Source organism: Planococcus citri, chromosome 3 (assembly GCF_950023065.1).
Source record: "Planococcus citri chromosome 3, ihPlaCitr1.1, whole genome shotgun sequence".
Classification (NCBI taxonomy): Eukaryota; Metazoa; Arthropoda; class Insecta; order Hemiptera; family Pseudococcidae; genus Planococcus; species Planococcus citri.
The window spans coordinates 71,394,205-71,419,363 of NC_088679.1; the positions used below are offsets into that span (position 1 = coordinate 71,394,205).

At 34.2% G+C, this 25,159-nt stretch overlaps 2 protein-coding genes across 6 annotated transcripts; both read left to right on the forward strand.

The window, feature by feature from the left end:
* Positions 1–341: 341 nt before the first annotated feature.
* On the forward strand, positions 342–9,213 carry LOC135838853 (vitellogenin receptor-like). 4 transcript variants are annotated; one of them, XM_065354649.1, is made up of 12 exons: positions 342–473; positions 828–900; positions 995–1,120; positions 1,352–1,463; positions 1,585–1,734; positions 5,571–5,678; positions 5,814–5,948; positions 6,122–6,337; positions 7,699–7,852; positions 7,993–8,221; positions 8,369–8,578; positions 8,668–9,213. In XM_065354649.1, the coding sequence occupies exons 2-12, from the start codon at positions 841–843 to the stop codon at positions 9,073–9,075; spliced, it is 1,908 nt and encodes a 635-aa protein (XP_065210721.1). In that variant the 5' UTR covers positions 342–473; positions 828–840; the 3' UTR covers positions 9,076–9,213. The 4 variants fall into 4 exon arrangements, with proteins under 4 accessions (XP_065210721.1, XP_065210722.1, XP_065210723.1 ...); XM_065354650.1 differs by having other exon boundaries at positions 7,996–8,221; XM_065354651.1 differs by lacking the exon at positions 828–900 and having other exon boundaries at positions 367–473.
* A 5,647-nt stretch (positions 9,214–14,860) lies between these two features.
* On the forward strand, positions 14,861–25,095 carry LOC135838845 (low-density lipoprotein receptor-related protein 2-like). 2 transcript variants are annotated; one of them, XM_065354638.1, is made up of 12 exons: positions 14,861–15,358; positions 15,476–15,607; positions 15,778–15,895; positions 16,099–16,248; positions 16,383–16,490; positions 21,997–22,143; positions 22,428–22,649; positions 22,793–22,952; positions 23,423–23,627; positions 23,750–23,950; positions 24,053–24,288; positions 24,479–24,597. In XM_065354638.1, exons 1-12 carry the CDS (start codon positions 15,305–15,307, stop codon positions 24,483–24,485), a joined length of 1,740 nt encoding a protein of 579 aa, XP_065210710.1. In that variant the 5' UTR covers positions 14,861–15,304; the 3' UTR covers positions 24,486–24,597. The 2 variants fall into 2 exon arrangements, with proteins under 2 accessions (XP_065210710.1, XP_065210709.1); XM_065354637.1 differs by having other exon boundaries at positions 14,862–15,358; positions 24,053–25,095.
* Positions 25,096–25,159: the final 64 nt, after the last annotated feature.

A 25,159-nucleotide genomic window follows, 5' to 3' on the forward strand; every position in this document is an offset into this window, starting at 1 on the left:
GCTCAAATTTTTGACTGTAAAACTACAAAATGATACGCTTATGGAACTTTGCCATTCTGTGGATCTATTGTGGAAGGAGCTTTTTGGAGATTTGGTAAAAATCAGTGCTGATACCTTTTTGAGCACCGAAAATTAGCTGAAAAAGTTTATGATGATTCAAAAGATTGCAACTTTTAATAAAAAATACTTAATCACATTAGTCGACGAGAGAATCGATGATAGGAATATCTGTTTTCATGACGAATCCATCGCTGATATTAAATAAAAGAATGTAATCGAGTGACATTATCTCTAGATTATCAATTCAAACGGATGCAACTTTTCACAAATAGCAAAAACTAAAAATATAGATGACTACCGGTTTGTTAAAATACTTATTTTACTGTGTCAGTTGTTAAGCAGAGTCGCCAAAAAAACACGTTGGTTTCTTACATTATTTTATACCAGTCAATTAAATGTCATTGGTAGGAGAAGTAAGTAAATCTTCATTTTTCTTAATTTTTTAGTGATTAAATTTGTATGTACTTATTCGATGATAAAAATGCCGTGACAAAAGATTCGAAAATGTGCATTCCACGAAGTTTTTAAAAATGGTTTAAAAATGAGTATAGGTAGGTAAATAAAAGGAAACTTTTGAGAGACTCGGAGGGATGAGTAGGTAAAAATGAATAGGTACCTACGTGAAAGTGAAAGGGGAAGGTTATTTTAGCATGAGATTTTAATTTTAATATTATTTACGTATTTTAGATACCTAGGTATTTGAAAGACTAAAATACATATGCACTACCTAAATGTTATAATAAAATTGTGTTTTTGAACATTCTTAGGAAATTTTCATTTATGAGCATGGTCCGGTTTTTGTTCATTTCCATTTTATCTCTTGTTTACCTCATCTGTGAGGTGAGATGATTGATACGAAAATTTACTCATCTATTTTCCCTAATTTACGTCATGATTTCTACATCTCAATAGAATCGAAAAATACTTTTTCCAGGTTTCTGTTTCAACATTACCGTGTCATTTTCGATGCCAAGATGGTAACTACCTTTTTGATGGCTCCTTTTGCGATGGCAATTCTGACTGTTCAAATGGAGATGATGAAAGTTACGGATGTGATAGGGTAAGCTTACTTCAAAGTGTACTTACTTGAAATACCCAGGCATATATGTAGATGTTTAGAAACATAATATATGTAAGTACCAGTACCATACCTACCTACTAATTTGAATTTTGAACACTGTGGCATGAATTTTGATTTTTTTTGTGTGTTTTTAATAATTTAAAGTGACTCGAAATTGAAAACGATTTTTTACTCGTTTAAGCTAATGAGATTTTAACTACTCGTACGCAGGCAAAATGTGGCAGTCGCAAATTCAAGTGTACAGATGGAACATGTTTAAATATAAGGGTTCGCTGCGATAATAAAAATGATTGTACCGATGGTTCTGATGAACGAAACTGTGGTAAGTAAATCAACAATATACCCATCAAATTAGAAAGGTAGGTACCTATCTAGGTTCCTATTATTCAGTAACAGAGCAGTTTTGTATGTGCCTATCTAATTATAGAAATGCTATTTTCCAGGTGACGAAATCGATACAGACGAATGTCCATCGCGCGAAGGTAGCTTTTTTTGTGACGATGAATCAAAATGTATCGACTTCAAACATGTTTGCGATGATTCTTGTAACTGCGCGGATTGTTCTGACGAACGGACTGGTTGTTCTAAATATGGTAATGAAAGTATACATTTACATGTATTTTTATGTCTCGTTTTTCAATCTCAGGTACTTAGGTATATAAGTATAGATATGCAAACGGTACCTCTACGTCACCTTTTATATACTCACGCGTTCTCTTGGTCACCGAATTCGGCGACGGAGGCGTTTTGCCGGTGACGAAGACGTTTCCCTGTGTATACCAAGTCCAAACGGTTTGTTTTCCCCTGAAACGTAAAAGGGCAAAAGTTTGTCCGGTGACGAAAAGGTCATGTATACACCTACTGTATACAGATTTTAAAATTTTTGTTCCATCAACACCGACATACCCTCGACGTCACCGTATATAAACAGTACCTTTTGGTCACCGCTTTTTAAATGCTTCCAGTTGTGTTATATTTTCGTATTCGTAGCCAGCGCAGTTGCAATCTATTAGGCAAGGCAGCAGGTGACAATTTGGTATAGTCAATATCTTTTTAAATACACAAAGTCACGGAAGAGATCAGTTTATAATCGGAGGCAAATTGGTACCATTCTCGTAAATTTTTTTTGTATAAGCTTAAAGCAAGTAAATCAAGTGGGGAAAAGAGTATAAGCACTATAACAACTGTGCTGGTTACAAATATGAAGTAAATACACCTCCGGAGGCATTTAAAAGCCTGGTGACCAAAAGGTACTGTTTATGTATGGTGACGTCGAGGATACTTAGGTCCATATATATATTTGCGGAAATTTCAAATAGCTCCAAGAAAAGAAAGAGTGTATTTAATTAGGTTCACAAAAATATCCAAGTATACCTTTACCTATATACTCGAAAAATTAAATTATGCAGTTCTTTTCAGTGAGTGAGTAATGAATATGCAACCGAAGTCATCTTGTTGTACCTAATGGTTGCAGATCAGATTAAGGTTACAGGGGTATAAAATACAACAACTTGACATTTTATAAAAATTGTGTTTGAAAATTCTTAAAGCGCCTGAAAAATTAATAAGACGGAAGCCTTTGAAAGAATAACATTTTCTAAAAAAAAAAACGTGAAAGGAATTTTGAACAATTTTACTTTTTCTGTATTTTTCTTTTTTAATCTTATAAGGAAGTGGAAACCTTAAAACAGAACAAAATTTTAAACTGCACAAAGGGTCATTCCATGTCAACTCAACCAACGTTTTTGAGTCATGTCTTTCGATTTCGCTTAATTTTTTTTTTACAATATATGCCCACCCAGTAAGTAAGAACGCCGCAATTAGTTTGGTCCCAGTCCCCTCAGGGGGCGGGTGGGGGGCTTCCATTATTTTCACATTGTCTCGAGGTACTCAACTTCAGCAGCCCATTGCTCCAAAACTATGATACTTTGATCAAAACTGATTTTCACAGTTCGGAAGGGCATTGCATTTGAAACTTTTTAAGCATTTTGAAATTTTCAAAAGTTGAAAGATGAACTTTCAAATTGAAAGTTCAAATTTAAAAATGGCGCTGTAAGTGGGAGCTACTATTTAAAATTTTGAAAAAATTTCCATTGGTGTACCTTTTGATCCTTTTTCGAAATATTCAAGTTTCGAGATGGGATCTTTTGATGGAGGGGGAGCACTCTCACCCCCAATTTTGGGCGGCACTTTCAAAAGAAAATCTGGGCCATGTGATATATCGAATTCTATGTTTTTGGTGACGCTGAACACGAATATGACGTCAGATTTGTGATAGGACCCCATCCACGGCCCCCAACAATTTTTTTGACTTTTACCTATTGGGGGAGGTTCAAGGGGCCATGGGTGAAGTTGATTCGAAAAACTAAGGCAATATTCGTGTTCAGCGATATCGAAAACATACTATTTCATGTGCCACACGAATGTAACCATTTTTTTTGGGAGGGGGTCACCCCCTTTAGGGTGGTGCTGGGGGCCGTGGATGAAGTTGAATCACAAATTTGACGTCATATTTGTGATCAGCTTCACCAAAAACATACTATTCCATGTGCCACACGAACAAAACACTTTTTTGAACTTTTACCCCCTTTGGGGAGGTGCTGGGGGCCGTGGATGGGGTCCTATCACAAATCTGACGTCATATTCGTGTTCAGCGTCACCAAAAACATAGAATTCGATATATCACATGGCACAGATTTTCTTTTGAAAGTGTCGCTCAAAATTGGTGGTGGGGGTGCTCCCCCTCCATCAAAAGATCCCATCTCGAAACTTGAATATTTCGAAAAAGCATCAAAAAGTACACCAATGGAAATTTTTTTAAAATTTTAAATCGTAGCTCCCACTTACTGCGCCATTTTTAAATTTGTACTTTCAATTTGACAGTTCAACTTTCAACTTTTAAAAATTTCAAAATGCTTAAAAAGTTCTAAATGCAATGTCTTTTCAAACTGTGATATCAGTTTTGATCAAAGTATCATAGTTTTGGAGCAATGGGCTGCTGAAATTGAGTACCTTGAGACAATGTGAAAATAATGGAAGCCCCCCCCACCCTTTCCCTGAGGGGGGCTGGGACCAAACTAATTGCGGGGTTGTGAGGAGCAGGAATGCCTTAACCACGTATCGTGGGTATTATCATACCCACTATAATCAATACCCACTATACTCGCGGTTATTAATGTAACTTTTCGTTATACTGGTTTTTCATATGAAAAACCAGTACACTACCGTGGTGTGAAATTTGACTTTTGTCAAGGACTTTTCCAGATTCGCATAGGGCTTGTCTCTATGCGAATCGCGCTCGATTCTCACTTGATCTTTTACGTCTGGCCAGGGTAGAACTTCTCGTCAGCTAACGATTATTCATATCGTTCCATATAATTATGAGTATTAGTATCCTTCTTTTCTCTTAATTTTAATTATTACCCGCTTGTTTGGTGTGAATTTGTGTCTTATTAACGTAATGTAAATCGTGAGATGTATCGTCTCGATAAAATCGTTATTACGGTATTTTGGATCACGTCCCATTATCCGGACATGCGATTGTGATCTCGTTTCAAAAGGTATTCCTCAGACTTTTAGAATTATCGATCGGACCTAGTATTGGTGAGTCCACAGGAGAGATAATTTAACGTGAACAGTTTTGGGTAAGTAATGAAAAAAGCTTACTCGTGGAGTTCGTCCTCCACTGCGGTTAACTCCTTTTAATAATTTAATTTAATTATTATTACGACTAACTAATAGTGAATAGGTATAACTATTTCGTGCCTATGTTCATACCAATATCATTACCTTAATTGATGACCAATCATGGCTACAGGTCATCAAATGTTGAGTGTTTTGCTTCATAATTAGATATTTGTTCATCTAATATTTTTCTCTTATATAAATCTCTCTTTGGCATACTTGATTTGTATAATTTACGTGTATAGATGTATTGATTGAATATAGGCTATCTATACATGTTCTTTCGAGTTTTATTATTTCATACGTAAAGCTCAACTTTTATAAATGGATGGGAGAAGTTAATAGAAAGAGCCTGCCTCCAGAGCTAGTTAGGTATCTGGCAATTATTCCCCCGCTAGGGAATAATTATTAGATTCACTTTTTATGAGCCGCTAGACAAAGGTAATTACCCTAAAAAGTAATTAGCTACTTTCTACCATCGCCATCTATTACAATTCTCCCTATTACAGGGTTCTTACTTACTGGGTGTGTATGTATTGTAAAAAAAAGTTTGAGCGAAATTGAAAGACATGACTTTCAAAATCGCCTTTTTTTGGTTGAGTTGACATGGAATGACCCCAAAGGAAAATCGAAAGAAAAGAGAAACGTGCAGAAAAGCACCAGGTACCTCTATCTTATACCTAGCATGAAAATATCGAAAGCTAGATTCAATTTTCTATTAAAATCACCTCGTTTTTTATTTCAGATAACTATATATGCGACAAGTGTTCTGACACTTGCCGCTCGACGACGCACGAAGCTCATAAATTTAGTACAGCTCCATCGAAGGAAATTATTCTTTCACCTTGTAAAGGTAGATACCTATCATGAAAATTCTGTTACCATGAATAAGGCTAAAAAATATTAGGTACCTATTTTATCAAAAGATGAGGTATCAATACACAATACACTTAACTATATGTTTCATGTTCATTAAAAAAAATCAAAGGATGTGAGTTTTCGCATTCGTGTGATCAAAAATGCCTATCAATTGAACAGTCAAAAGAACGATGCGTTTGCGACGAAAATTACCAGTCATATCCATTGAACAATTACACTCTGGAAACGTCATGTAAGAGCAATGGTAAGTCTGCTCTTTGCTCCGATAAAATAATATTGATTTTTATTTTTACTTGTAAGTACTCGTAGTCGATTCTTGATAGAATTTTTTCAATTAGCCCTACCTTTAGTACAAATTATTTCATCCACATTTGCGCTACCATTTCTTAATATATCTCCTATTTTATTCTTTTTCAGTATCCTACGAAAATGCGATCCTTTATTCGACTACAGACGAAATTAAATTGTACAACTTTACATCTAATACTACGATTACCTTTCGAAGTAACGTTGACTGTACAGCTTTAGCCGCTGCTCACGATTACATATATTATGCGACATTTTCCAATAATATTGGGTTCATTTTCAAAACATCGATTATTTCTAATCAAACGAAAATGATTGTTGACTCTGGTAATTTCTCAGTTTCATATTATATGTATACCTTATGTATATACCTATCTACCTTTTCACTTGATGTTTGTAAAAAATTTTCAAAGCTCAAAAATCATTGTTTCATAGGTAAGTACTGTATTAAAGTTGTTGACACAGACACGCAGCCAGTCAACTTTTCACTAGGTTGGGTCGTTTACCTTTTTTTTTCAACTTCTATGGAGCCTAACAAGAAATTATGGCCAAATGACTTCAACAAGACGTGGAAAAAATTTCAAATTTTTAGATGATTATGTTTTTTGTTCGATTTTCTTTTGGTTTAAAGAGGTCTCCTGATGACTTTAGTACTTCCATATCATCAAATTTAAACTAGGTACCATTGAATGAACATCTCATTCAAGTTGAAACAAATTAATAAAAAAATTCAAAACTGTGAAAAATTACTGATATTTTTTTGTTTATTTATTTTTTTTAAAAAAGGCTTCCTTCGGACCCCCAAACAAAAAAATAGGTAGGTACCTAGTCTTTGAAAAAATGTCGAAAATGTCACATTTTTTTATCAACATTTTCTCAATTTTCATTTTTTAACAAAAATTTTTAAATAAAACCTAATTTTGAACATTTTATTGCGAATAGAGAAGTTATGATTTTTTGAATTTTTTCTTCATAAATTTTTTGATAAAAAAAATGCACTTGAGAAGTCCACTTGGAAATCAGCTCGAATGTGGATAAATTCTTTCCACAGATCTATAGGATAAGCCACAATTCAATTTTTAGCTACCAAAATTGATTTCCACGCCTGCCTTTTGGAGAAAATTTAAAATTCTGTAGAAATTTAAAATTGAGCTTGAGACTCCAGAATGCTCAGAAATGGTAAAATTTTGTTCGGATGAGTTGATGATAATTTTAGAAATAATTTTCGTGATTTTTACCGAATAATGTTCGCAATTTTTTTAACGTCCAATTCACAAAAATTTATTTTTAGACCCCTGAATTTTTTTCTTTTTTTTGATTCCCTTGTAAGAAAGAACAAATGCAAAAAAATGTACATGAATGAAGTGAGGATGACAATTTTCAGAAAAAAAGTTATAATTTTGTCTGGGGAAAAAATAGTTGGAAAAAAATTAAATTTTTCAAATATCAATTTTGTGACCATTTTTTTTTTTTTTTTTGAAAAATAAGAAATTAAAAGATATTTTTATCAATAAAACTTGACCAGATCAACCAGGTGAGGCTCTGGCCAGCATTAGGGGTTTTTTGCTACGGGACTGCGTCGACTTGAGCACATCAAATCGAAAGTTTTTACTAACATGAGTAGGTATACATGTAGAGTGATAGACTAAATAAAATATTAAAGAGCTTACGAAGTGCTGTGATATTAGACTATCCAATTTTATCAATGGATGTTGACTGGATTACGGGTAATATCTATTTCACAACTGAAGAGTCGATATCAGTTTGTTCGAATAATGGTCAAACTTGCGCGAAGTTGAGATCCTGCTCAAATTGCCACCTCAAACTGGCCCCTAAATTAGGGTAAGTTGATAATTGTTTCTTTGACTCCAGACCACTTTTTTAGTGTTTCAATTTCAACTACGTATTGTATTTCTAGGTGCATATTTGTATGTACCTAGCTCTCAAAATACCTATCACTTCTAATTATTTTGTTTTTCAAGCAGTTTGATGTTCTGGAACGAAGATACCACATTATATCGCTCTGCCATGGATGGATCAAAGGAAGAAAATTTCAGTAGAGTTACAGAAATGTTCGAACGGATTAATTTTTTTAATTATTCGCGGCTGCTATTTGCGATAGATGAAGCAAAAGAAAGTGTGTTTTTGGCGCATGAATTGCCATTTCCGTTGGTAACTTGGTCGAGATTATACTCAAACATGCACACACAGGTTGGTTTTCAACATACCTATGTTAGTAGTTTAGGAAGGTACCTTTTTGGTTAGGTATGATAAAGCCGAAGTCCGGATGCTTGGATTTCTCTCTCTAATTTTTTTTTAAATTCCCAACTAAGTATATTGTGATGTTTTTTTTTCAAGTTTCTGATACGAGGCAACTTCGATGGAAAGGAGTTAGTCGATTTTGATGAATTCGAAAATGTCGTATACTTCACTTTGGAAGACACCAATGAAATTTTTCACAGCGACAATATGAAGCAGTACACGAATTCCCGAAGCATACTTATTGATCAAAATGCAACTGCTATAAAAATTATATATGTTTACAATCGTCTGTTACAGCGCACCAAGGTATACATATTTATTTATAGGTACCTTCCAACCTACCTATCTGCTAATTTAATAAAGATGGAGCTCATCAAATAGACTTTCTTTTTCAGATACCAAATCCATGCAATGAAACATCATGTTCATTATGCCTGCTAAAGCCTTTTTCACCATTCATAGGTTTAAATTGGGCTTGCGCATGCGGCAATCTCACTAAATACGATCATAAGTTTATTTGCGCAAGCAATATAGATTCAGCATCAAACACTATTCCGGATGCAACTGCAAAAAAGCGAGAAGTCTATGATGTTTATAATCCTCCTCCATCGTGGATTAGAAAAAATTCTTCATCGAAAACCGAAACAGTGTCTATTGCAAGATACCTTGTCATGATTGGTCTGACTCTGATTGGTATTGCAGCTGGTGCAGGAGTTCTCTTATTTTATCTGCGTTATAAGAGAAAAATAATCGAGAACGATGATTGCATTCGCGAGGCATTGTATGGGGATGGTGATTTGTGAAGTTTATAATATTCCAATTGATCTATAGATTTCGGATTGTAATTTATAGGAACAAATTTGTATTATTTCGAAACACCTATCTACATGAATTTGTCACTTGTGAGGGCCAATTCCAAATATACAATGCTTTTGATAAAATTATGTCTATCTGGCTTTCATTCATTTGTGATTTTTTTTTTCATGCAATTAATGCTCGAGTAGAAATACCTACTTATACACTGATCACAAATTGTGCTACGAGTAAAAAGTAGGTACTTTTATACACAACCCAGTCATTTTCCGCTGGGTATGGATTCGAACTGGCATAAAGGCTCAGAAAAATTAACGGTTAACCGAAATTTACAGGAGTTCAATTGTACATACGTAGACCTTTCACCTGAATGAAATTTTTCGAAAATTGTAAGTGTAAGACTCAAAAACTCGTCAACGGCTTCACAATGGTTTGAAACTGCTTTAATTGACTGAAGTACTTAGTTGAAAATTAGGTGTAACTCAAATTTCGGCATTCCTCATCAATTGGATCAAGTTTGATAAGTATTAGAAAGGTTGGATTAAATTTCTAGGGAAAATTAGTATTATGAGTTAAAAGCTTCAATACGATCGAAAAATATTAGAAACGAATTCGCATCAATTTTTCAGTCATTTTGATATTTACGAAATTTTGTAAAAATCAAAAAAAAATTGGTTGGCTAAAAGTTCAAATTTTGAGCTTTTTTGAAAATAATGTTCTTTCCAAATATCTGAGAGTTTGAATATTTTCCTTGTTAGATAGGTAATGTCTTTGCAACCATTTCAACCAATTTAACACATACCTATTTTCAAAATTAGTTTTCCTAGAATAATCATGAAAAGTTTGATCATTGTTTACGAACGCATTGATGTAGAAAGCTGAAAAGGTCCTATCCAGCCTAAGCACTCTAATTGTGACATCACCAGATAGTAAGTATCACAGTTAGTTCTGAAGCGTTCTAGAGCCTCCAGAGGATTTTTAAACATATTGTTACTATTGTTTTAGAAAAAATTGAACTCACAGAAAAAGATTTTTGTAAATAGTCCAAATTGATCTGAAAAGATGCGGGATGTTTAATCCGAGTTAATATGCTTTTAATTCTATTTTGGCATTTTTACAATCGTTTTTCCAAAACTGACATCGTTCAAAAGCAGTTTATGTGATAGACACTTTTTAAAACCAGTGGTAGTGACAGACACTTTTTAAAATCAGTGGTAGTGACAGACACTGTTGAAAACCAGTGGTAGTGACAAACACTGTTTGAAACCAGTGATATTGACTGAAAATGTTTAAAACCAGCGGTAGCAAAAGACACTCCTTGAAACCAGTGGTAGTGACAGTAACTGTTTAAAACCAGTGGTAGTGACAGCCACTGTTTGAAACCAGTGGCAGTGGCAGACACTGGTTAAAACCAGTGGTAGTGACAAACACTGTTTAAAACCAGTGTAGTGACAGACACTGTTTGAAAGCGATGGTAGTGACAGGCACTGTTTAAAACCAGTGGTAGTGACAGACACTGTTTGAAACCAGTGAGTGTTTGTAACAGAGCATGTGTAATACCAGTGTTTGTGACAGACACTGTTTAAAACCAGTGGTAGTGACAGACACTATATAAAACCAGTGACGGAAAGATAAACACAGTTTAAAAACAGTGTTTGTGACAGACACCCTTTGAAACCAGTGGCAGTGACAGGCACTGGTTGAAACCAGTGGCAGTTACAGACACCCTTTCAAACCAGTGGTAGCGACAGACACTGTTTAAAACCAGTGGTGGTGACAGACACTGTTTAAAACCAGTGATATTGACAGACACTGTTTAAGACCAGTGGTAGTGACAGACACTGTTTGAAACCAGTGAGTGTTTGTAACAGAGCATGTGTAAGACCAGTGTTTGTGACAGACACTATATAAAACCAGTGACGGAAAGATAAACACAGTTTAAAAACAGTGTTTGTGACAGACACTATTTAAAACCAGTGGTAGTGACAAACACGTTGTTTAAAACCAGTGGTAGTTACAGACACCCTTCAAAACCAGTGGTAGTGACCAGGGTTGTTAAATTACCGTAATTTATTCGCTGGTAAAATACGGTGGTAAAATACGGTAAAATACGGTATTTTACCGTATTTTACCAACTTGAATATAATGAACTTATAGTGTTCAAACTTCAAACCTTCAAAAGTTCAAACATATAGAATTATTGTATATTATGTAATGGGTGGAAATTTCAATAATTTTCTGCTTGAAATTTGAAAACAATATGAAACTATAAAAGGGTTAAAATTAAAAATTACATTAACAACACTTGAAATTGAAAAACATTGAAGTTACTGAAAATTACTAAAAAGTAAAAACTAAAAAGTGATGAAAGATGGCCAATGCCAATGGGGAAAAATTAATTGTATAACCAATAACCATGCATGGATTAAAATTAAAATTTAAAATCATTCAACATTGTCAAAAAATAAAAAATTGACCAATTTGGTTATTTTAATTTTTAAATAAAATGATTGAAGTAACCAAAATTTAATGATTTTGAAGTACATTTTAATGACATTTCAACATGTTTTCACGATTTGATGCAATTTTTTCTGATTTTTGACCAATTCAATTCACTAGTCCAATTGTGAATACTTTTCTGGCAATTGTTCGGTAATTTTCAAGATATTTTCCTGTTTATATGTAGCATGTATCAATTATCATTAGCGTTGATGCAAATTAATTGTGAATTTTGATGCCAATCATCTTCAGCTGTTGATTCATCCTTTCAACTTTCAAATAATGTGGCAAAAAAATGCTTTTTGGTAATTTACGGTAAAATACAGTAATAAACTTTTGGTAAAATACCGTAAAATACGGTGAAATACCCCCGTAATTTACCGACATAAATTACCTTACAACCCTGGTAGTGACAAACACTGTTTAAAACCAGTGGTAGTTACAGACACCCTTCAAAACCAGTGGTAGTGACAGACACTGTTTAAAACCAGTGGTAGTGGCAGACACTGTTTAAAAACAGTGGTAGGTGACAGACACTGTTTAAAACCAGTGGGAGAGACAGACACTGTTTAAAACCAGTGGCGGTGACAGACACTGTTTAAAACCAGTGGCAGTGACAGACCCCGTTTAAAAATAGTGGTAATGACAGACACTGGTTAAAACCAGTGGGAGAGACAGAAACTGTTTAAAAACAGTGGTATAGTGACAGACACTGGTTAAAACCAGTGGGAGAAAGATAAACACAGTTTAAAAACAGTGTTTGTGACAGACACTTCTTGAAACCAGTGGTAGTGACAGACATACACCCTTTGAAACCAGTGGTAGTGACAGGCACTGTTTAAAAACAGTGGTAGTGACAGACACTGGTTAAAACCAGTGGGAGAGACAGACACTGGTTAAAACCAGTGGTAGTGACAAACACTGTTTAAAACCAGTGGTAGTTACAGGCACCCTTTGAAACCAGTGGTAGTGACAGACACTGTTTAAAACCAGTTGTAGTGACAGGCACTGTTTAAAAACCGTGGTAGTGACTGACACTGTTGAAAACCAGTGGTGGAGACAGACACTGGTTGAAACTAGTGGTAGTGACAAACACTGTTTAAAACCAGTGGTAGTTACAGACAACCTTTGAAACCAGTGGCAGTGACAGACACTGGTTAAAACCAGTGGTAGTGACAAACACTGTTTAAAACCAGTGGTAGTTACAGACATTCTTCAAAACCAGTGTAAGTGACAGACACTGTTTGAAAGCGATGGTAGTGACAGGCACTGTTTAAAACCAGTGGTAGTGACAGACACTGTTTGAAACCAGTGAGTGTTTGTTTCAAAAATCTGCTGGTGGCTTCAGGGATTTTTAAAAAGTCGCTAGAGGATCCAAAACGACTTGAAATTCACCTGCAGTACTTCGTAGCGTATTGAAATTAGTTTGCAGAGTAAATTTCGGTTATCCAACTCCATTTGGTGAAATTTTGTGGGAATTTCGAGTTTCAAAAATCTGCTGGAGGCTCCAGAACTGCTCAAAACAGTTTGAAACAGTTTCCAATCGATTTGACAGGTCAAAAATAGGGTATATCCCAAATTTCAGCTTTCTTGGTCAATTTGGTAAAATTTTGATTTTTTCCCTCATTTTTGGCCTAAATTTGATTTTCAAAAATTCTCCAAAAATGTAAAAAGGCACTGTAGCACTTGAAATTTTTACAGGTGATAAATGTTTGCAAGATCTTTTGATCTACCTTTGTAGGGTTTGAAAAATTTTGTGCAAGTCCTATATTGGAACGCAAAATCTGCGATTTCAGCTGACCTGTCAATCACAATGGCCGCCATTTTGTAAGTAGGGCCACTTTTTTCGAGTAGAAGGGCTAGAAATGTTCCTTAGGACTCCCACTTTAAGAAAAAAGGTGTCCCGGAGGACCGACGGAGAGGGGTACAATAGATCTTCAAGCGGGCTCCCCGACTATAGGTAATATGAGTAGGTAAGTCTTATTTTCTAATTTAAAAAAATGAACTTCTTGTTCCATTTTCGGAAATTCATTCATTGAGGATCCATTTAATACGTAATACTTGACGAATTGTTTAGGTATTCTTGAAAAGGAAACCTAGTTGTGCGAAAATGATTTTTTTTAATTGAGAAATTTTTTAAGAATGTCCAAAATTATTTCATTGACTAATTATTGCACTCTTAATTTTTGTGCCATGTGTAGCATGCTACACACGAAATCTGCTCGTGTGTAGCCGAAGCTACACAGGCTACAGGATATAGTTACCACCAATGATCAAAAATTACTTAAAAATTGGAGATCGAGAAAAAAGCTTGAAACAAAAGTTGTAGGGCGTGAAAAATTACACAATTCTGTCTAATCACATTTTGAAACTGGTTCATTGCTGGGTCGCATTTAGCAACCAGTTTTTGACAATCACTTAAAAATTAGAGATAGTGAAAAAAGCTTGAAACAAAAGTTGTAAACCGTAAAAAAATTGAACTATTTTAGCTGATCGAATTTTGCAAAAAGGCTAATTATAATTTGCAACCAAGTAACATTCGATGGTTTGCTGCGAATTATAGTCCAAGAAAATTAGCATTCCATTGGGAAAAGTGAGGTAGAAAGCTGAATTTTGGTATACTTAGGTACCTACTGGTCCATTTTTATGTGCTGAACACGAATCTCGGAGTTCTCTTATTTTTTCTGCGTTACAAGAGAAAAATAATCGAGAGCGATGATGGCATTCGCGAGGCATTGTATGGGGATGGTGATTTGTGAATTTTATAATATTCCAATTGATCTATAGATTTCGGATTGCAATTTAGGTACAAATTTGTATTATTTTGAAACACCTATCTACCTATACATGAATTTGTCACTTGTGTGGGCCAATTCCAAATATACAAAGCTTTTGATAAAACTATGTCTATCTAGCTTTCATTCATTTGTAATTTTTTTTCATTCAATTAATGCTCGAGTAGAAATACTTATACGCTGATCACAAATTGTGCTGAATAGACAGTAGATAAATACGATACGAATGTTGCGATACGTATGTATTATTGTACGTGAAATACGAGTACCTATACATACTATAACGAGTATGTTAGACACGCTTCTTTGAATTGAAGATACCGAATGAATGAATAAAGTGAATATTTATATTCTGCCTCTCATACTATTTCAGTGAGCAAAAAATTATGCAGTGTGTATGTTTTAAATACCTACAAATTTTATCTATGTAATTTGTTGAAAAATATCTGTTTATGCTTTTAAAAATATGCTGCGATGATACGATTTTCACGGTCAATTTCAAAGGCCTACTTTCTTATTCATTTATTTTTTTTTAGCTGATATTGTAAAATCGTGTTTATCAAAAAAGAAACTAAGTTGATACGCTACTTTACAACGTTAAGATAATAACTAAGTAGCTAAGTCGCCCTGAAATCATCATTGATAATTTTTGGTTGTCGTTTCCTTTTCAACGAGCGACGATTAGACGATTTTTCTATGAGCTCTGTATGCGTCAAGATGTTGAAGATATAAGCTATTACTGACTTTTTGTTAAGGTATTCATGTATTCAATCATTCCATACGAGTAATATCAGAGTGTCTTCGTGTCTAGTGTTACTTCAACTACCTATAAGTATAATTATTAATTACTGATTAGTTAGCAAATTGTTTGAAAAAAACTGCATTAATCAATAACTCCTCTGTGACGTCGAGTTTCCTACGCGATATGATTTTCCCCAGTAGCATTGTTATTCTTATTTTAGCAATAACAACAGCACAGGTAAAATTTTATTATTTATAAAATAGGTACCTACATAGTTCGTGTTTTAAGTGATTCTTCCATAAATTGGACTATTATAAGATATCCACAAAAATTAATATCCGAATTTTTTTGTAGTGCAGACGTCGAAATCCAAAAGAAGCTCATTTTAGGTGTCTCAATAATGAAAAATATATTCGAAATGATCTGTTTTGTAATGGTGAAGATGACTGCGGCGATAACAGCGATGAAAATGTCGGATGCGATGAGGTGAGACCTTTCATATTACGTAATTACATGTATTTAAATAGGTACTTAAATCTTTGCATGTCTACCTCCCCAGGTAAGGTACCTTCCCAACCCATTTGTGTTTTCAATTTTCATTCGTGGAATATGATTTTCTTATTTTTTTTTTGAATTTATATCTTGATTCTTACCAGTCTTATCATCCCGGAGATTTTAAATGCGGTGGTGGAAATGGACCATCTTATATGAAAATCAAGGTTAGGTGCAATGCGAATCCGGAATGCCTGGATGGCTTGGACGAGCTCAATTGTGGTAAGTACCTATGTAAAATAAATCCTATGCAGGTACCTGATAATCTTTTTTATCCATAATATCTGCCCAGTTACCTGGTACTTAATGTGTAAATGCTTCATCTAGACTATCTTACCTATTTGTTAAGAGACGAAATTGAACTTCATTTTTTGCACATTTTCTGGGTATTTTTACGACACTATCGAGTCATCTTTTTATCACAGGAGGCGAAACAAATTTGAAAAACTGCACTGAACTGAATGGAAAATTTGCTTGCGAAGATGAATCTAAATGTATTGATTTTAAATACATGTGCAATGGAGAGTGCAATTGTTTAGACTGTTCAGATGAAAAAAACGGTTGCTACAAATACGGTCGGTATTACTCATTAATCGTTTCTAACTTTTCCAACACTATTTACAGATACCTAAGTACACTACTTTACTAGCCTACTTTAGTCTTATTATGCAGATTTATGTTTTAATTATTGTGTTAACAAATTTTATAGATGAATATCTATGCCAAAAATGTTCACATGCCTGTATTTCAACGTCAACCAACAACATTTCTTTAATAAGCGAAACAGCACTCTTTGTTTCAGATCAAAATTGTGCAGGTAAGATGAGAATTTCGAACTGTTTTGTTTTGTTTTTCAGTAACATTTTTAATTGAATTACGTTGAAGTTGGAAAATTCTAAGGAATATCCCAAATCCCAATGTAGGCTGGCAAAATTTTCGAATTTATACGAATGAAACCGTTATTTTTTCATAATGAAGATTGTATTGGTGGTTTTCTTCAACTTGAGTGCTTAAGCAATTTCTTCTAATTTCTCAAATCATACCTAAGGAAACCTTTTCCATTCACACTCTCTGATTTGAATGAAATCAAACTGAATCAAAAGAGCATGTTCTAAAACTCTCGTAAACGAAATAAATGCTGAAGTTCATTTTTGAATTTTTGGTAAACTTTTTAAGATTCCAAAAACTTTTAAAAATTTGTTTCAAGGGTGATTTTTGAACTTTATTTATAAAACATCAACTTTTTGAGTGAAGCAAACCAATGTGAATATACGTGATTCCTTCTATTGAACTGTTTTGGGCCTTTCTATGAAGCCTCCGGAAATTTTTAAATTTTCTTTAAACCGATCTGGAAAGATTGAAAATTAAGTTTAGCGCCTATAAAGTTGATCAGTGCTGATTGCTGAAACTCTTTTGATCAATTTATAAATTCCAGAAAAAGAGTGGAAAAAGTCAAATCTCTAAAAAACTACACAATCAAAAAGAATAAGAGGATGCCCTGTAAGCAGTAACCAAAAAACTTGCTAGAGGCTCCGAAAAAGTTAAATTGAGATTGCTTTCGAGTAGAGTGATACTTACCTACAAATATCAAAAATTCATTTTTAAATTCATTTTTAAATTCACACTCCTGAAATATCACAAAATCGCCTAAAGGCTAAAACAGTGGAGAAAGTATTCAATAAGCATTGACCAAACATATACATATGTAGAAGCTAAATTTAATTTTTGACCCTTCCATGAGCAATTTTAAATTTCTGAAGTTTGAAAATTCATTGGAGGCTCCAAAAAAATCAAATTGAGACTATCTTTTGAGTAGAGTGATCGTTTTGTTTTTTTTTCACTTTTTTATAAAATTTGTACAAAATGTGGATCAACAATATTAATTTTTGAACTCACACTCCCAGGATTCCTCATTAAACACATAAGGGTAAGAGCACCAATTATGGACCAGTCCGCAATATGGACCAGCACGTGTTCTCATTGGTAATTAGCGCAATCTGTCAGGAAATAATGTATTCTGATGTATTTTTCACCAAAAAAACGAATGAGACAAAAATTACAACTGTAAAGTCAAAACTTGCTGAGAAATTTACAAAAAACTATTTTGAGACACTGAAAATTTTTTTTAGTGTGTTTTTCAACTTTTATTAAAATATATAGGTATATGGTGTAATTTTCTAAATGTCATTGATGTTTATAATATCAAAAAAGGATGTAGTTTCTGCTGGAGTGATCAGTTTTTGCTAAAAATGAGGATACGCACAGAAATTTTTGGTGCAAAGTTTTTTTTTATAGGGTGCGCTAATATGGACCACTAGGGTGGCCCTTATTTATACTTGGTGGGAAAAAAAATTTTGAATTTTTTTCGGGACACCCCCTAGTTTGGTGCCACTCTATGAGAAAATAACGCATAAAAAATTTCAACTCCATCGATGCATATTTACCTGTGTCGCACACCACTTTTTGTAATGATAGCATCACGCGCGCGAGCTCAGTACTATTCCACTACAGACCCGTGGCAAACGAAACTTACATTATAGCCTTGGCAAAATGCAATTTGACCCGGACATAATTGGGATCAAAGGTTTTTTTGGTGAATATTGTCTAGGATGGTGTGGTGAACAACATACTAAAAGCCCCCGCCCCTACCCCTAGAGCTAATCCCCCCACAGTGGATCAAAGCCCCCCAAAATCAGTTTTTTGACAAAAAATTCTGAAATGTCAACTTTTGAGTAAAATGAGCACTGATTATTTAATCTCCTCTCAAATACCTATCAAATGAGCTATCAACCAACTCCCTAGCCCCAAAGGGGGTGGCGCTACGACCCCTAAAAGTGATGTGATTTCAATAAGTTCACATTTCATGACTTTGGGACTTGGAACCTGTTCTAATCGATCAAATAAAGTCAAACTTGGGAAATGAGATTCTTTTGGGACATAAAGTCAACCCCTAGGGTGGGGAGGGTCAAATTCGAAAATTACGGAAAGGTCATTTTTTTGGAGGGGCATAATATGGCCCCAAATGGATGAAAATGGTCCAAAATTGTATCATTGGTCAGTACTCCCACTGTGATCAACATATCCTAATTTCAGCTTCCTAGGTCATCCCCGCCCCATTTAAGGCGGAATTAAGGTAAAAAACCCCTCATTTTACCCCTATTTTCGGTTTTTTCCTCCTTAAAAGAAGTGGGGATGACCTAGGAAGCTGAAATTTGGATATGTTGATCACAATGGGAGTACTGACCAATGATACAATTTTGGACCATTTTCATCCATTTGGGGCCATATTATGCCCCTCCAAAAAAATGACCTTTCCGTAATTTTCGAATTTGACCCTCCCCACCCTAGGGGTTGACTTTATGTCCCAAAAGAATCTCATTTCCCAAGTTTGACTTTATTTGATCGATTAGAACAGGTTCCAAGTCCCAAAGTCATGAAATGTGAACTTATTGAAATCACATCACTTTTAGGGGTCGTAGCGCCACCCCCTTTGGGGCTAGGGAGTTGGTTGATAGCTATTTGATAGGTATTTGAGAGGAGATTAAATAATCAGTGCTCATTTTACTCAAAAGTTGACATTTCAGAATTTTTTTTCAAAAAACTGATTATGGGGGCTTTGATCCACTGTGGGGGGATTAGCTCTAGGGGTAGGGGCGGGGGCTTTTAGTATGTTGTTCACCACACCATCCTAGACAATATCCGCAAAAAAAAACTTTGATCCCAATTATGTCTGGGTTCACCCATTTTTTCCCGCTATTTGCCTAGGCTATTAACGCGCCTCAACTTCAACTTGTTTTTTCAATCTTAAACGTTCGTGTTTGTCCTAACTAGAGGATGATCAAAGTCATGCTGTGTGGGGTGAGGTGTTCATGTCATTTTGCCGACAATATTTGTAATTCTTGAGACAAAACTCATGATTTTAACCCAATCGATGGGTATAAAAATTTTAAAAAAGGGAGTGATACTGTTTGAAAAAAAAAATACAATACTAATTCGATTTTTTTTTTGATTTTATGTATTATTTTATATAATTTTTCAATTTGAATGGCTCAAGCGAACTGAAAGCAAGCGTTTTGGAAAATTTATAATTCAAAAAATAGAACTACCTACTTCAAAAGAATGGGTTTTTCTAATATCAGCAATTATTTTTAAAATTTAATCAATACTTTTTTTAAATTGCAGGGCTCGTACTCATTTTTTCCAAAAAAAAAAGGCCAATCCAGCATTCATTTATTAGTAACCCAAAAAACTCGAAAAAGTAACCAAAAAAGTGACAAAACATGTGCAATACATTTTAATGCACAAAAAAATCACCAAAAAAACTAGAACTTTTCGCTTTTAATCAAAATGTCAGAATGAAACTCAATAATTTTAGGAAAAAGTGAGACTCTTTGGCAATTAGGTACTGCCAAGGAGGTATTTTTTGGCAATTTTGGATTAAAAATTGAAAATTTTGTGATTTCTGAGAATAATAGTGAGACTTTTGAATATTATTTCAGCAAAAAAATGGCTTGTTAGTTAGGGATTTTTTGCAAAAAAACTGCACATTAGAACAATTTATTGGAAAAGAGTGGGAGCTTTTTGATGCAAAAAACATCACAATTCTTAGCAGATTTTGGCAAAAAAAGAAAATTCTACATAATTTTGGTAAAATGCGAGCTTTTTTGCCATTTTGATAGAAACCGATACTGCGACACTAATTTCAGGAAAAAGCAGGACTTCGTAGCAATTCTCAGCTCAAAAGCGAAACTTTTTATGTAGCAACATTTTTTTTTATGCTAAATTAACAGAATGGACTTCAAGCCTTTTTGGGAATAATGGACAAAAAGTAATAGTACTAGGCCTATTTGGCAATTTTTGGCAGCAAACTGATCTCTATAGTGGGAAAAACCAAACACTGATCTTCAAGGGCATATCCCTCTTCCCTCCTATGCATGCATACACCCAATAAAGAACTTGATAAACTACCTGGAATCAACAACCAACTTACAACATGTAAGAGATAAAGGACCGGGGTACAAGGAGTCTAATTCCCCACGCGTTATCGTGGAGAAATCCTGAACTCGCGCGTCTGATGCTTACATTTCAAAAAGGGGCGTGCGGCACGAGTTAATATGCATTGATTGAGCTAAAAATTTGTGTACGTTATTTTCTCATAAAACAGCACCAAACTAGGGGGTGTCCCAAAAAAAATTCCGAAATTTTTTTTAAGGGCCACCCTAATGGACCACCTGTGATATTGAATTTTTTACTCATTTTTTACAGCTGCTGAGTAGGGGAATGCTTGAAAAACTTTTTTTTGTTCATTTCTACTAATAAATAATGATGTTTTGAAACGTAAAAATATGTTTATTTTGAAATTATTCTTTAGGTGGTCCATATGAGGTGTCCAAAATTTTGAGCTGTCATTTTGACACTCATCATTCAACAATTTAAAAAAATATATTCAAAATAAACCTGAACTGCTGAGAATAAGTGTTTTTGTCCATTTCTTCAAATAAATATGACCTTTTAAAAATGTGAAAGTATGTTTATTTTGAAATTTTATAGGTGGTCCAAGGTCCATATTAGGCGTCCAAAATTTCAAACTGTCATTTTGACACTCATCACTCAACAATAGAAAAAACATATTTAAAGTTGACCTTCACCCCTGAAGTTTTGTACAGTGTTAGTGGAAGGATGGAACTTCATTTTAAGCCTTTGTGGAGGTTTCTACCCACTATAGTTTTCAAGTGGCAATCCTGCAAAAAAAAGTGGTCCATATTTGGTGCCTCTACCCTTAAAACGGTCAAGAGGGTACTCAATAAGCACTGATGACCAAAGTTATCGGTGGCAAAGTTCATTTTAAATCCTTCCAGTGTGATTTTAAATTTTCAGAGAAAATTAGAAATTTGCTGGAGCCTCCAGAATGATCATAAATCAATAGTTGTTGATAATTGTGAGAGAGTTAAATTAAAAGAATTATTTACATTAGGTAATTCATTTTTCTCTAAAAAAAAAAAAAAACATGTTTTATGAAACAATGAAAACCCCGTAGTCGGAGAGTGATTTCAAAACGCTCACTTGTAAGTATAAAAAGAGGTGTAGGTAGGTGAGGTACATTTATTATAGCCCATTTCTGGGATACACTTACCTGTTTTTATAGATACATATAAGTATTCACAGCCTTCGAAAGAACTTGATGTTTTCTAACAAAATTTACGCAATCATTTCATTTTCCCATGTCATTGTTTTTCTATCACAAATAAGTACCTACCTACTAGGCTACTAACTACACTTCAGCAGATTTTTTTTTTAATTTCGTTTTTATATTATTGTTGCAGGATGCAGCAATCCACAGACTCGCTGTGAGCACAAATGCATCCAGTATAAGCCGCATTCCAACCAAGAAAGGTGCCTTTGTGATGAGAATTACAAATCCGAAACGTCCGAAACAAAATCCAATCACTATGGGAAGTGTTACAATGACGGTAAGCTGAATATGGAAATAAGTAGGTACCTACTTCTGCTTTCAAGGTCCCCAATAATATAGAGGGCATAGTTGGCGAGAATTTTCATGAGTTAGCAGCATCGAATCAAGGTAGGTTGGTACATTTATGTAATATGGCTTTGAAAATGCTCACCAACTACATACATAACTATGCCCGATATTATTGGAGACCCTGTATCCTAGAATTTCATGTGTAAGAAATTCATCGCGAAGTATGAATTTTATCTATACCTACCTATCATTATTATTTTATGTTTATTGCAGTTCAATATGAAAATATTTTGATTTATTCAACCTCAAATCAAATAAAGGTGTTGAATTTGACCACAAATTTAACATACGTTCTTCAACAAAGTGTCAACTGTACAGCGATATCCGCGTCTCAATTCAACGTTTATTTTGCAACCACTAGCAACAAAACTGGGCAAATTTTCAAGACTTCAATTAGTTCAGAAAATAAAACAGTCAACCAGTTGCTCAAATTAGGTGAGTAAAATATATTTACTTATATGGTCCCGTATTTATCTCATCTACATTACGTAGGTGGTAGTCTGATATTAAATCTCTGCTATATTACATCGCATCAATTGCCTCTGAAGTCCTAATCAATCCAGCTTATTTTTGTTCAGATTCGATAGTAGAATCTTTATCAGCAGATTGGCTTACATCAAACATTTATTTCTCGGCGTTATCTTCTATATTCGTATGTGATGAGGGTGGCAAAATTTGCTCACGGTTACTATCAAGATCTGCAGAAGTATATTCCATCATTTTAGCGCCAAGATTTGGGTGAGTATATAGGTACCTACCTACATAGTTACAGTCACGAATTATTTACTCGTATTTATCATTCTAATAAGGGAACTACTTACACTCTTTAGCATCGAAGTGTGTAGATATACGAAAATGGGGTTTCTGGGAAAAGCAAGCTATAATAGGTACCTACCTATTTATAGCTCATGTTGCATTTTTTTTTATCTGCTGGTAACCCAAGAAAATCTCGATACATTAAAACATATCGCTCTTGGAGGTTGAAATAGCAGAAAAACTGATTTTCGTCCATATCAGATTCAGGTAGATATCAAATGGGGTAAAAAATTGACTTGGAAACCAAAAATTTATTTTTGGAAAATTTTCAAAACTTCTTTTCAGAATTATCAGGTAAAATTTTGGGTTCTTATTTTTTGTACTTTATTGTAAGAGTCCAATCATTATTCATCCCATATCTATAACTTCGCTTTGGGAATATTTGTCCGCAGGTGGATGTTTTGGATTGAAAATAATCGAATTTTTAAATCAACCATGGACGGCGTCAGAATAAGCGAAATATTCAAAGACTCGTCTCCAATTTCTCTACTACAAGTCGACGAACCGACAAACAGCATTTATTGGTTCAATTCATACGAAAAGGAAATCCAGTTCATGAAATTATTTAATTTTGCATATCCTGATCATAAAAAAATAGTAAGTAGCCAAGTAGGTACCTTACCTATTAATTATGCCTATATTTCATCATTAAAATTTAATCAGACTAACCTATGACCATAAGACAATACTTTCTTATCGACTTAATTAATTTTCTACAGAATCAGAAATGGTCACCAAATTCGTACGAAAATATCGCATCATTTTCAATTTTCGAAAACAGCGTATTTTTTTCAATACGCGACAATGGCAGCATCTTTGTCGCAAAAAAAGTTCGTCGATCGTCTGAAATTTATATTACCGATCTAGATTCAACTATAAAAAACATATTCGTTTACAATCCTTTGCTTCAACGTACAAAGGTAAGAGTTCAAATGTCAGAATCGTCTATTTTTTTTTTTTTTTTTAATATCGCCACATACTTAAAATAATTTAAAATAATTCGAAATTAATTACATTTTCAGATACCGAATCCGTGTAACGAATCTTTCTGTTTTGATTTATGTCTGCAAAAGCCAGCCTCCCATTCAAGAGGTCTAAATCACTCCTGTATTATTTGCGAGAATACTACCGACTGGTCAAATACGAGTATTACTGAGCCTTTTTGGTGTCAAATGAAGATTCCACCAATTTCAGCTGAAGTTTTGTTAAACGAAGAACAACATTTCACGGCGAAACACACTCATAATAAGAGATCCAGGTCTAATAAAATTTCAAATTCGAAACCAAAAAAACCTCAAACTGTTTTACAGTCTGGAGATGAAAACGATAGTGCTTCGAGTACAAGAACCTTGCTCGATACTTGGCTGTTACCGTTACTATTAGTAATAATTATTTTATTGAGCCTATCAACGTTATTTATCATTGTATTCGGTTACTTTTTATTCAAGAGACTGATGCCTGTATTAGAAGATCTAAGGACGAGACCTGGTGAGCCCAGAAACGACACTCAACCTGTACTAGAAGATCTAAGGACGACACCTAGTGGACCCAGTGACACCCATTACGAGCTAGATAACAGCAATTATTATCACTATAGTAGCATAGGGCAGAATTCTTGAAAATTTGAATTGAGTTCTTTTGTATTTTGTTTTGTATTTTTTGTTCTAATTTATGTAATATTCGCGATTCTTTAAGATTATGAACGACTTTATATTTTTTTTTATGATGACAATTCTAAAAAGTAGGTTCAGGAATGTTGGGAGGAAGATCACATTTTGGTCGAATGTTTTCAGTACCGAAATTATATTTAATTATCTACTTAGACCTTTTTAGGTTCTTCATTTATTGTGTTCGTAATTTTTAAATACCTAAATTAAATGCATATGAATGTTAATTGATCGTGTTTATATTCAACAATCTGTACAGTGTACCTATACTGTATATTGTGTATGTATATACCCATAAATCGTACCTAGACCTACTAATATACCTGATAACACATTTCCATCTGCACTCTTTAATCGTTCTCATAACCAATTAATAGTAAACGCCAACACTCAGATCACGCGTGTGTTTTTTTTTAAATCATTATTAATTTACAATGAAAATTCACCTCTTCTCCCCTCATC